A 14,389-nucleotide genomic window follows, 5' to 3' on the forward strand; every position below is an offset into this window, starting at 1 on the left:
TTTGTTTCAGGGCCATGTGTAAGAGGGGGGATGATCGTGGCCCGCGGCTTAGAGGGATCGCCCTTAGGGCAGGGCGAGTCGAGGAGATATTTTCTTCCTTTCGGAACGGTTTCTGAGTATTAGAAACAGGAAAGGTCACCCTGCTTTGCCCTACGGTACTTCAGAAACGAACCCGCAGCCACCCCGGGGTGTAAGATCAGCCTAGCAGTGGGGATTTCCCTCCCCCCCCCCCCCCCAATTCTTGGCTTTGTAAAGAATTAACTGGAAGAGCCCGAGCTAAGACGTTTGCCAGATCAGAATCAGATATTTTTCGTTACTGTCCCCCTACTCCTATTCTTCTCCCCAGTTTTCAGACATACAATATATATAATATAATATGGCTTCCCAAAACTAGATCGTCAATAAAAGAAATACCCTTAGACTATCGACCTCCATGTAAAGTGGATATAAACATGTTTACCCTCGCGAGCCCTAGCAATTTATACTCTCCTTGGCTGTCGAAAAGTGGAAATGGCCCCACCTGTAAGGGGGGAAAAAAAGCGCAAAGAAAATTCTGAAAATTCTGTGAAATGTTTCAGCTTTGTTTTATATTTCATCATATTTATTCTATTTAAATAATATCAACCCCCTACAAATTGCAGTGAGCAGGTGATAAATACATTATACAGTATCAATATTTGTTCCGCAGAATAAACTTAGTGCTTCTATAATTAATCCTAACTATTATGTTGATCTCTCCTCTTTTTTCGAGTTCTGTTTCAAGTGATAGTAAAAGTAATTATTCATATAAGAAGAACTCTATTAATAAACTCCCTTCCCCCTCCCCCCCCCCCTTTCATTCTCAAACAGGGGAGAAAAAAAAAGGTCAGCTCTGCTTTATTATCTGACAGGGACTTTAATACAGCAGTTAAAAGGGGAGACATTTCAATCAGAAAAGAAAGCTGCGCGGCATAAAAAAGACGCAATGATCTGAGAGCAAAATACGTCTGTGGACCTTAAAACCACGGGGCTGAGGAGGAGAAAAGGAGAGGAGCTGGTGAAGGCGGCAGGTGCCCCCGGGCCAGTCCTTGTCCCGGGATAGCGCCGAGCCAGGTCTCCCGCTCCTTCCTCTTACAATCCCCCCCGAGGGAGCCCGAAGCTCGCTGGCCCGAGTGAAAGGCAGCAGGACGCAGTCTTCTTTGGAATGACAGCTCCTGTTAAGCGTTTAACTCCAGAGACTATAAATATTGAGGGCTTTTAATTTATACTGAGGGTACATGGCAGTGGCTGGACTGGTCAGTAAACCGCAGACGTGCCGAGACGATGCAGTTGCAGGTTGCATGCATATACGGAAAGCAACTTGTATTTTGTCCCGAAGTGACTGTGTGAACTTATTTTATGGGGTTTTTTTTTTTTAGGTCATCAACATAAATATGTGTGCTTAAGATTTGAAAGCACGATTTTGTCATGTTGAAGAAAATACAAATGTAATTTTTGCGAAGAAAAATATCGTGGAAACCAAATTCTTCCTCCTCCTCTTATTATTATTATTTTTTTTTATAGAGATTTGAATATATATATATATATATATATATATATATATATATTTACAGATTTTTGGGTAATAGAAAAATTGAGATGAGTGAACGCCCACCTCCGTTTCCATTTGACGAACTTGATTAAAACTGCAGCTTGAATATTGTATGTCCCTTATTCTTTCTTTGAAGCAGCTGTTAATTTAAGGATTTCCACAAATTAGTAGAATTAAAATAAAAACCCAAACCTTTTACATTCTGCTATGCTCCAAGCAGCTTCTGAGTGAACTGGGTGTTTCATCGGTCTATAATACATAAACACTTGTCAATTAGCTATAAATACTAAATAGGAGGTTACTAGAAATTAAGGGGCAGACGTTATCAGGATTTAAACACCGGGACACAGATTTTAGAAACCATTAGAACCTGTCCCCCATCCTCTTTACTGCGAGGATCGAAGAGGAGAGTTAGCATTCCTGCAATCAAATAATAACAGTAGGGGGGAAAAAAAGACGTGTTATGTGTGGCAGATTTTCTTTTTTTTTTTAAGGAAAAAAACAACAACCCATAATTCCCTCTCAAGACAGTTCACTTCTGAACCAGCTCAAGTTATTCATTTTACATGAAATAGGGCCAGGAAAACAAAACAAATGCTTTTGTGACTTTGCCATCTTTGGAAAAGTAATTTCATACCGTTTGCCAATTGTTTTTATGACATAATTTATAACTTCATTCGGAATGTTCAGAGCTTTTAAACTTTTATGGAGTTATTTATGCCCCTGCCCTTGAGTTCAGTTTGTCATTACAGGGTGAAATACAAACCCGGGATTGGGGAGAGGGTATAAACCAGTCCAGACATAATTGTTTACCTCCAGTGTATCCCTTGAAGTCCCCACTTATTTCGAAGGTGACAAAATTCTGCGGTAGAAATAGTGAAAAGCCGAATGAAGGCTTCTAATGCATGGCCTCTTTCAGATCTGTCCATTGCACAGAATTTCATTGTTTAAGCGCTTCTGTCAAGGCGCCTTCTGCATCCATTTCAATACATTTTTGTACAAGAAAATAAAATATGCCGTGAGATATTGCAGGACGATTTTCATGTAAAAAATTTCGAAGTTAAATGCTTGGCTTCTGCAGGAGTTATTTAAGGTTAATTCTCATCTTGTTATTATTATTGGCTTTTAGTAACACATTAACAATATATCGAAATGATAGATAAATACAGACATCAGTTGTAAACAACCATAATAAAAGTTTAAAAGAGCTAACTGACAATGTATCAAATTCTGTCCTATATCTTTGTTTAATTATTGTATTAATATTCAATAATTTTTATTTGTATTTAATATAACATCAATTATTACAACTTGCAATGAACAAGGGATACATACATTACACAATATCAATATTTAAACCTATAACAGTTGAAATATATAACAGTTGTGCGATTAATCTCCGCTATTATATCGATTCCTCCCTTCTGCAGTTTCCAGCTTAAATAGTATAATCAGTTATTAATTTAGCAGGAACTATCCATATTAATAAGTTCCCTTCCTCCTCCCTTTCCGTCTTGAAAAAGAAAAAAAAATTCAAAGTAACATATCAAACATGCCACAAAATTTGACAAATCTTAACAATGTAAATGCTAATCATCACCATAAAAATATATGAACTTGGAAATTCTGCTTTTAACTAATTATTAATTAATAATAAAGTCCAAGGATTTAACTTATTTTGTAATCTCTCATTGGATAAGTATTAAAATGTGATATTGTGCGTTTTAGTTGGCAAAGTATTAATATAAGGTTGCCAAAGAATATTTTATTTTATTATAATATAACACTCTTACAACTTGTTTTCAGCATACAGCATATATTAAACAATGTTGTAATTTAATTCTACAGTAGTTGACATACAGAATAGTTATGTGTTTCAACTGAGCTATCAATTATATCCCTCCCGTCTCAATTAGATTCCGACTTGCAGCTTTAATAAACAGATATTTTCTGAATAAAATTTTATATACACAAATGTTAAACTCTGCATTTTCTAGCGTCCTATCTGGATACTAATCCGTTATTAAAGGTTGGTCTGGTTTATTGTGATTTATTAGAAAATCAATAAATAAAGAATTAAAAAAAAAAAAAAAAAAAAAGGTTGGTCTGGAGGACAAGTCAAACGAGAAAATGAAAGTTTTCTTTGTTATTTTTTTTCTCAAAAGTAGAATAAATTGAATAGAATAGGACTGGGCACTTTTTCTGCTCCCTGAAGTTATAGATTACCAAAAGGTATAAGGTCTCAGGCAGCCTAATTTTTCTGTTTATGAGCTCCCAAAATAAATGATTCATACCCATATGGCTCCAGAGAATCTTGCCCTCATGCTTGGCAAGAGGAAAAAATACAGTTACTATATTTTCTGCCTACTGCTTTTTAATTGCTTTTAACAATCTCTGCATCATTTGCTGAGGTTTTTGCGTTGGTACTTAATTAAAAAAAACCAAAACATTTCTTTGCCATTAGTTTCTTTCTTTCTTTCTTTCTTTTTTTTTTAACGATGACACGGGCCAAAATAATTTAAGGGTCAAAGGGAGATGGGACATCAGGAGTTTTTCACTTCGTGCTTTTAATCACTGTAAAAAATCAGTGATCATGCCAGTGCGCCTGTAATTTATTACTCCTGCTAAGGCATACATAAATTTACTTGCGAAACTCTGCTGGATCGTGTTTCAGGTTAATCCCACATATCATTCAGGCCCTTTCCATTTTTTAATTATATATTTTTCCCCAGGTAAAAAGCATCACACACACAGTTTGCCGGTTTTCACTCCCCTGAGAAAAGAATCTATGACATTTTAATAAATATGTATCACATTGTTTTCTTTTTAAATTATATATATTTGTACGGATAATTGAGTTGAGCAAATACAAATTTCATAGCAGCCAAATCAGGTTTGAAACACTGCTCATTTCAGAGGTCACTGAGAATTTCTCATTAATTCTTTGAAAGAACATAATTTATTCCTTGCCAAAACTAGGAAAGGGGGGCATTTAGATTTTTCGGCTTCCAGATACCAAGTTTTGTTGTTTTTATTGCACTAAAAAATCATCTGTTTCCCCTCAGGAGCCTTACAAGCGGATAGGATTAGAATAACCATATTTTAATGAAACCAATTTGATATATATTTTTACCCACGATGTTAAATTAAACAGAAGGAAGTTACTGAAGAACAAATCTAAGACTAACCTTTTTTGATGTAATAGTAATAAGCACCCAGTCGAATTTATATTTTTGTGAGTCAAACAAAAATGTCTATAAATTAGAACGGCTAAGTAACAACGAGGCTCTCAGGTGGAAAAGAATTAAACTAGTCCAGGGCAAAGATGATCTTACACAACTTGGCTATTCACCTTCATTTCCACACAAGTAAACTAACTGGCCCACCACCATATTATTTTACAAAAAGAATAATTTTAAAAAGCCCTGCCTTATGCAGCTTAGACTGCTACATTTGAAAGATTTGGGAAAGTTAAATCGCCTGCACATTGAGGCCGCCCTGTGAATGGGGCCGCTTGTCGTGACGGATGGGATGCGGGACTCGGTGATCGGGTGAGACCTCGGCTGCGAAAAGCAATTAAGCAAATGAAGGGGGGACGGACCCTTAACATACAACAGACACAAAATGACATTTCTGAAAGGTTTTCCGAATCTGTCAACATCAGACCGTCAGCATTGGTTAAGGGCTGGATCTGGTTTAAAAAGACTTTAACTTATATTGGGGGAGGAGGGGGGAGGGGAGGATAACAGTCAGCAGAAGGGGCTGATGATGATCGATTCCATGATTTGTGTTGAATTTTTTTTTTTTTTTTTTGTGAGTGATAAACCGATAACTTCACGTGTGAGTTACCGGAGAGAAATGCCCTCTCCTGTCTCCTCTCTCATAAAGCTGTCCGCACAAGGCAGGGCCCGAGTGAGGCGGGGGGGATCGGGATCTGTGCCCGCCTGGGATGTCACCGCTTGGCTTTTTGTCTCCTCTCTCTCTCCCCCCCCCCCCCCCCCCCCCCCAGACTTGCTGGACGACCTGGCGGAGAGCAGGGAGTGCGTGAACTGTGGCTCCATCCAGACCCCGCTCTGGAGACGGGACGGCACCGGCCACTACTTGTGCAACGCCTGCGGCCTCTACAGCAAGATGAACGGCCTGAGCAGACCCCTCATCAAGCCCCAGAAGAGAGTGGTGAGTGCCGGCGGCTGGGAGGAGGCCCTGCCTTCTCTCCTCCTGGGTGCGATCTCCCCCCCACCCCCCAAGGGGCTCTGCTTCCCTGTTCGGGCAAAATCCCCCCCAAAGAACTAGAAGCAGAGTGCCCTGGGGCTGGGTGGATTAATGACTTCCAGCCAAAGGGCAATCAAATGGGCCAGTGGGGACCTCCCCCATCCCATGGCTGCACCATCCCGGACTAACTGGGGCAGTTTTTGTGTTTTTTTTTTAATGAACGTTTACTCATTAGAAAACTAGGCTAGCATCCTGCTGTCCCGTGCAGGGATCCCACTGCATGCCCAGGAAGGGGCAGGCTAAGTAGCCCCCAAAGGTCAGGGGTTTTATGGGTGCAGAACTTGTGCTCACCCCCCACAGGTTTATTCTTCCAAGCAGCCCTGCCAGGTCCTCCGGGAGCCGAGCAAGGGCTACAGTAATCTCCTAACCCCCCCCCCCCCCTTCCCCTCCGGCTTCCCTAATCCAGCCAGACCTTTATCAGACTTGCGATTTAAAACTGATATACCGCAAATCCTAATTTCTAAGCGGTGAGCAATAAAACATTCATAAAACCAGAATGCATCCAAGAATCTTTATTGGAGGACGCTGCCATGGCCTTTTCCGATTTCACTTGCCCACCTCTCCACCTGCACTATGAACGGGGAATGCAGTCAGCAAGAGGGAAGGGCTGGAAAACCTTACAGATTCCCTGGGCTGGAACAGCAAGGTGGCCTCAGTCCTTGGAGAGACTGATTAGAAAAAGAAAACCTATACTCAAATAAAAAAAAAAAAAGAGAAAAGGAAAGAAATCCAGACTTGGACTATGATGAGGAAACCTGTCTGTGGGAGGCACTGCTGCTTTGTAGTGCAATATGAGCCTCTCCCTGGTAAAAGTCATCTTCAGATCGCAGCTCTAAAAGGTTTGAGTGTGAAGCAGATTTTTGAACTGGGTACTGGGTTCAAGCTAGTTTAATCAGCACAATCGAATTAGCATGGCCCGATTTAACACATTCTGTTTGTTCTGGGTTAGTTTCAGAAAAGCTTTTTTTTTTTTACCTTAAAGGATTTAATTTTATCTGCACAGCTCAGGGCAACAACCATCACAAAAATTAATTGTAGTTGACATTTTGTTTTTGTTGTTGAATGTAGGTGCTAATATCTTAAGCTCTCTTCTGGTGCTTTTAAACATTTCCAAATGTTGACTCCACAGCAGTTTAGAAAAAGTCAAAAGCTTTTGTGAGGTCACTGCCAGCCAATGAATGGCATTAATGAACAAGAACAAATTGCAGCCAGTACATTACAACTGCTTACAACCTGGATACACTTTCAGGCCGATACAGTACAGTGCGCCTCGACCGAGAGCACTGTTAGCCTGCTCTTGGACGCAGTAAAGCAGTAAAAACTGCTTTTCTGTGCACCCTCTGACTTAATATCAGGGCGATATTAAGTCTGAGGTCCCGAAGAGTAAAAAAAAGTTAAAAAAAAAAAAATTTGAATTCGGCTCGCGGCTGTTGGGCCGAAAACCAGATGCTCAATTTTGCTGGTGTCCAGTTTCCAAGCCCATGGCTGTCAGCGGGCTCGAGAACCGACGCCAGCAAAATTGAGCGTCGGCTGTCAAACCCGCTGACAGCCGCTGCTCCGGGCTAAAAGGCGCTATGGACGCGCTAGTGTCCCTAGCGCCTCCTTTTTTCCCGATTCTACCGCACCACCTCATTTGCATACTGAATCGCGCGCACCGGGGAGTGGCCGGTGCGGGCGCCGGGAGAGCGGGCGTTCGTCCGCTCTCCCGCGTTTTTACTGAATCGGCCTGATTATTTGGAAAACAACAAGGACTGGCCACAGAAGCCAAGTGGTTCAGTTCAAGGAGTGGGGATTTAGGCTAATGCTGGAGTTTTGATGACCCCCCATGCTGATGGAGTGAGACACCCATAGTGCTGATGTCAAATAATAGAAGTAGAGGCTACAAAAACTGAAATGTCTTTCTCCTGGAACTTGGGTCACTTGGCAGCTCTGGATTTCCAGTTGGCTCATTCCCCCACTCAAGCAGGTTGATCAAGACTCGGCTTTTACCCCCTGTATGCATGGAACTATAGTTCTGCTCTTTTGGGCGAAACCAGAACTAAGCGGCTGGCCTGATGCATCATGTGACTAGTGCTGCGTGCTGCCATGCAGAAGACCTGGGTTTGATTTCTGGCTCAGGCCTTTGCCCCCTGGGCTCCATCAGGGATGGGGTTGCTGTATTCATAACGTTTGGAGGGAATCTTGGCCATCATACAGTGATAATGCCTAGAAGCCAAGCTCAGAGTCCACATTAACTGGGCTTGCATAGAGGAAGCCATAACCATCAGCCCCCGGCTGAGGACTGGAGCTTTGACGGCTGAGCTGAATAGGGAGGGTGATAAACCCTGGGTAGTTGGCTTGGGGTGCTATAGCCCTACAGAAAGCAGTTCTGACTGAGCCAGAAGCCTGGGCAGGGGAATTGCCGTCAGTGTGTTAAGCCAGCACTAGATCATCTTGTCAGGGAAATAGGGAGTGAGCTGGCAAGAATAGAGTGGGACTCTGTGTAGGAAAGGTTAGCACCAAGGGCTAACTCTGATGCAAACCTTTTATTAAGTATGCATTAACAGATGCTAAAGCATACTAAACATCACAGATTGCCTGTATGCTACTTACACTATACATACAAAGGCAGGGCAAGCGCATACTGTCTGCAGAGTGAGAAAGCCAAACTCTGGGGGATCGAGTGCTCAACGTTGTCCAGCAGTGCAATGTCTGACATTTTCCAGCCCTCCAGAGAGTTCTCATTTATCACAGCAAAGCAGGTACAAATTCAAAAGGTTTCCCACCAAATTATTTGCTTGAGGCCCAGCGCTTTCCAAGTGACTCATTTCAGAAATGCCCTTCCATGCACATCGCCTCTTCATTTTATTATTGCACTGAAACATTCATCCAGTGTGAAACAGCTGAGCCTGGCGCAGTGCAGCGCCAAAAGGCCACGATGGAAGGCCACGTTGGCACCAGGCACGGTGCACATGTTCCAGCACTGTTACTATGATTCTCTTAAGTGGGCACTATATATATATATATATATGAGCAATATCCTCGGAAGGTGGGCACAATGCAATGAGGTGAATCAGCTGAAGGCCTTTTGGCGGTGCAGCTTTCTACATACGTTTGTTAAAACTCATGAGATTGATTCCACATCATGACTGCTGTGAATCTGAAGCAAGAGCTGGAGCTGCTTCCAAAACAACAGATTTATGGTGTAAGCCGAATACCAGGCTTGTGATGAATGGAACAGAGATCACTTGTTGCAGGGACTTTTATAACCCATTCACCTTCATTTCATTTGTTTATGAGGTTTGGCTTTGCTTATGATATTCAGCACACATACTCATAAAGCCCTTTGTTATATGACTGCTTCTGATATAAGGTTGCTGTATCTTGGCTCCAAACTCCACTTGAGATCATCATAAATGGCTTGTTTAGGACAGACTCTGCTGTCACAGATGAAAGTTCACTTCTGGCTTCCTAGAAGAGCCTTAGAGAGGATGTACTGTACTCTGTCATATATCATTTGTTCCTTGTTCTGTCCTCTTCCTTTTAACTTGTAGTAAAAACTAATTGGATTCCAGCTTATGCCCGCACTGGTTTATGTTGTCCTAACGCCACTGCTTTTTCCCTCTGAGCTCTCTGGGCTGCAGATACATATTGAGCCTTTGATTTCAGTTCACGTTTGCATGTTTCCCCTGTCCAAACAAGACATTATGGCTCTTCTTGATAATAAAACAGAAACTGATGCGAGATAAAGGTGCCTTTCTAGTATAACTCATTATCCTTGCCCACTGCCCTGAAGATCTTCTGAGCTTGATCAATATTTGTATTCCAGCACCATTTTTAAAGTGTCAGTTCTACTGGGAGGTGATCCCATGCAATCTCCAGACTTTCTATGATGAAATACATGCGTCCATATGTCACCTCCGAGTCTACACCCACTCATTCTCATTTTTTGAATTTTCCTTCTATAGCTTTCCTTTCAGTGAAGAATGCTTGCCTCTGGGTCATTATTTATACCCTTGGGATATTGTTTCTCTCTTATCTCTTTCTCCTTCTTTTTCTTCTAGATATGTTTGTTTAGGTTCTTAAGTCTCATCTGGTTTATATGCTGTAAAGGCAGAGACTGTACCTTTCTGGTAAATGGTCCACTTCCCTCCAGAGCTGGACACAACATGCCAGATGCTGCCTCACCACCTTCAGTTTCCTATGCAGCCCTAGCATTGCAGGAACTCTCCCCACTACCTTGTTGCGCTCTCCGCACCATCTTGTCACCCTGTTTGACAACTTTGAAGACATCAGATATGATTAGCCCCATATCTGTCCTGTTTTGGTGGCTGTCAGTACCTCGTCTCCAAATTCTGCACTGTTCTTCTGGGTTTCTGCACCCCAAATGCATGACTCGGCATTGTTTTTGCATTAAAACTTAACTGTAGCATCAGAAGCGTAGTCAGGCCATTTGGCACCTGCAGTGAAGTGAAAAAGTGCGCCCTCACTCTTGACGCAATACACAACACCACGAGTTGGGAGATTAATTAAATATTTTATCTGGCAGTTTCCTCCTCCTCCTTTGGACTTCCAGCTCAATTGGCGCCAGTACGGGGATACTGTTGCTTTTAGCCTTATTTATTTATAAAAATGTATAACCCAGTCTATCTACAGTTCGAGGCAGAGTACAAAATGACATGCATATTAAAACTTATAGCCATCAAAAGATTAACAAAAAATATACCTCCACGCATCAAATACTGTTCACCATATTTACATTGGAATAATGAGCATGGACAATATTTTTATCTGTATCCTATGGACAGATCAGAGGATTCAGTATCATCAGACATATCCACTATATATAATGTAAGAGACTGGGAAACTGCCTACAAAATTTCTCTTTGAAAATCTGGGGGACCCCCTAGACCCATTGGTTCTTGCACACCCACAGCCACAGACTTTGCTCCTGCTTTGTGGCAGGTTAAAAAGTCAACACTATACAGCACACACAGGGAATTTCAAAATGAAATCCCAGCATATTGCTTGCCAGCTTCACTCTCCCCCTTACAATCTTCTACACCCCGTCCCCGTCATGCCCTCCAAACATACAATTAAAAATTATGCATTTATAATAAGATTTTATATGAAAACATTCAAAGTACAGTCTTCTGAGACCAAAAATCTCTCCTACAACATGTATACTAAATTTACATGCACTGTTGTGATGCCAATCAGAAAATCCTGCTAAAAAGTAGATATTTGGAACCTATATGGTATTAGGCCTTTGGCATGTTGGTTGTGGTCTTGGCCTTGAAAAAGCCATGAGTAAACTGAATTACAATTATAATATAATAAACTTCAATACCAAAACAGCACTAACTGCCAACACTCAAACAGTAACAACCCTACCTATGAAAAGGGAACACTGCAAATATTAACACCAGGCCATATAACAGTAGAAAATAGAAAAAGCCAAGCTGCTATAGATCCCTACAGAGAAATTACATGCTAGCAGAATACCTCGAGTTCAATCACACATGCAGAATACAGACAGACCCTCACCAAATAAAGGTAAAGAGACCATAAAGTATAAAGAGAAATGTGTAGACAAAAACTGAATTGGAAACTACAAAGAAGCCAGCCTCTGTATGCAGTGCAACAATGGAAAATCAGAACATGCTCACAAAGGAGAGGAGGAGCAAAAATCCTCAAAAACTATTATATCCAAAAAATATTTAATTCACATTCAATTATTGACACACACAGTTTGACTTAGATTTTTAAAGAAGTGAAATTTGTAAAACTAAGGGGTAGATTTTAAAACATACGCACGCGTCATGTGCGCGCTGTTCCTGGCGCGGGCACATGGACGTGCCGATTTTATAACATGTGCGCGCTGCATGGAGGGAAATTTCCTAACCCCCTTCCTTCCTCTTACCCCTCCTCTCTCCTCCCCACCCCCTAAACCTAACCTATCTTGCATCAAATTTTTAATTTTATTACTTACTGCTCCTCGGAGAAGTAATTTATGCATGCCGGCCGGCTGCTGGCGTGCGCTTCCCTGGGACAGCGGCTAATGGCTGCTGTCATAGCCAGCCTCCGTCCCACCCAGAACACGCCCCCAGCTCGCCCCTTTCTCAGGGCCCGGCATTTTGTACGCGTCTTGCCACTTACACGCGTGGCCGGGCCCTTTTGAAAATGCACGTGGCACATGCGTAAGTGGGGATTTTTACGCACGTGGTCGATTTAAAATTCAGCCGTAAACTTTTCAAAAGATTTTTACAAGTCATTCCACCTTGAATGAGACAAAAAATGTATTCAGAAAAAAAGAATAACAAGCTATTCCATTTTTAAAGAAAGTTTCTTGTTTGTTGATGCTCTTTTTGGGACAGTAGAGTTGTTTTGGTGGACACTGTTTCTTAGACACTAAAAACACCATTTGAAAAAATTGGACACAGGCACATGATGATGGTCAGAAAACAGTCAGGAGTATAAAATGTAATCTCTTGACTTGTCCATTTGATGTCCTTTAATCTTAAAAAGATGTAGTTTTAAAAATGTCACTTCTTTAAAAATCTAAATCAAACTGTACGTGCCAATAATTGAATGTGAATTAAATATTTTTTGTATCTAATGGTTTTGAGGAGTTTTGCTCCATTCTCCTTTTGTGAGTTAGCTTTTTTGAGTAGATAGTTTGTCTCCTTTTTTTGATTTTTACAAATCAGAAACATGGCCATTCCTCACAAAACGACAATAAAATCAAGAACTATAAAATCATCAATCATAATAGTAAAACCATCCAATACTTAAAAACTCATAAAATTTCCAAACACTAATAAATATTTCAAAAAGCAGACACAAATAATTACAAATAATTAAAACTAATAAGGATAAAAAAAAATTCCTATCTTCTGATTTTTACGTGCCTTACGACTCACTCTGTCACACACATTCACACATTCTCTCACATGCTCAGTCACACATGTTCATTCTCTCTCACATGCTCAGTCACACACACACACACACACACACACACGCTCCTGCTCATATGCTCAGTCACACAAACACATGCTCGCTCACAAACTGTCACACACTCTCACTGCTCACATGCTCATATATACACACACGCTCGTTCGCATGCTCAGTCTCTCTCTCTCTCTCTCTCTCTCACACACACACACACACATATACATGCTTTCTCACTTGTTCCTCCTCTCTGGAAGCATAAGGAGCAGTAGCAGACTCCTCCTCTTTCAGCTTATCAGACTTTCTTCTAGCCTCAGGCCCAGCTGCTCCTTCTCCTGATTATGGGGAGGGGAGAGGAAGATTGATGGTGTTTCTTTCTGCTAACCGGCCACGCATCTCCTCCTGTTCCAGAAAACCGAGGAAGGCCAAGTCTTCTTTTTGCAGCCTGCACCACACCGCACTGCTCCTGTTCCCAATTGGAAGTGGAGGAAGCCAATGACGCTTTTTGCTGAGCCGCACTGTGCTCCTCCTGATCCAGGGTGCCAGAGGAAAGGGAAAGCTGATGCTTCAGTTTGCGGTGCCGGGCTGTTTTCCTGCTCTAGATTGGAGGGGGAAAGATGATTCTTATGGCTCTGTGGGCCATGCTGCTTCTAATTGTGGGGCGGGATGAGGGGAGGAGAAGTGATTGTTCAGGCTTCCTGGGCAGCAGTGTTTTCTGATTTGCCCTGAGAAGAGGGTGGACAGCTCAGGCCCAGCAGCTCTTCAAAGCCTGGGAGGAAGAGCTCTAGCAGAAGGAGTGTGACAGCGCCCCTGAAGCATGGTGCCTATGGCCAAGGCCATATCGGCCATAGGCTAGCTATGGCTCTGTGTAGCATTCCAAACCATTCCTCAACTTGTCTTTAATCTTCCCGCTCTCAAGAGCATTAGCCTCACCAGAGCTGTCTTTAGGCAGGTGAAAAAGGTGCAGGCAGAATGGGCTGAGCAGTTAGAGAGGCCCCATGGCAGTTGCACCGCCCCAATCTAAAGATGGGCCTTTGATGAGGGCTGGTGGCAGGAGGAAGGAGCTGGGTTTTGGTGTGTGGGCCCCACCTCTTCTCTACACTAGGTTCCCCCCAAAGTAATGAGACTGCTGGGGCTGTTCATGGGCTCAGCTCTTAGCAAAGCATGGGGTGGAGTTGCAACAGATTGTCAATGAGCACGGGGCTTATAAAATCCTTGCGTAGTAACATATACTAATACAGTGAAGGAGGGCAGATAAAGACCAAAATGGCCCAACTAGTCTGTGCATTTGATTTTTGTGCACTTGGGTAGATGCACATATGAGTTCCCACATGCAACCCAACACCATCTCTCTCTCCCTGCCTTCCCTTTCTTACCACTCCTTATCCTCCCAAGCACATTCAAAATCTATTAAAGAGATGACCTCCACCATCTCTGGTAGTAGGCCCCTTTCATGTTAAAATCCATCCTCCCCATGCTCATTAAAGTTTGTACTTCTCCATAGTTCCTCCATGCAGGTCCTTCAGCCTTTCTGGAAGCCCAGTTCAATTATACCTTTGCTGTTTAGGATCCTAATTGCCACTCCAAGCAGGTTACCTGAATGCCTCTTAGGAAGCA

General features: G+C 42.1%; 1 protein-coding gene across 5 annotated transcripts in view; it reads left to right on the forward strand.

The window, feature by feature from the left end:
- Window positions 1–14,389, forward strand: part of GATA6 (GATA binding protein 6) — a 61,413-nt gene that overhangs the window by 4,065 nt on the left and 42,959 nt on the right. For all 5 annotated transcript variants that reach the window (XM_029591116.1, XM_029591117.1, XM_029591115.1 and 2 more), the window contains one exon: window positions 5,580–5,746. In XM_029591116.1, coding sequence (XP_029446976.1) covers window positions 5,580–5,746 — 167 coding nt within the window. The remainder of the gene's footprint in view (window positions 1–5,579; window positions 5,747–14,389) is intronic.

This window comes from Rhinatrema bivittatum, chromosome 2 (genome assembly GCF_901001135.1).
Source record: "Rhinatrema bivittatum chromosome 2, aRhiBiv1.1, whole genome shotgun sequence".
NCBI classification, from domain to species: domain Eukaryota; kingdom Metazoa; phylum Chordata; class Amphibia; order Gymnophiona; family Rhinatrematidae; genus Rhinatrema; species Rhinatrema bivittatum.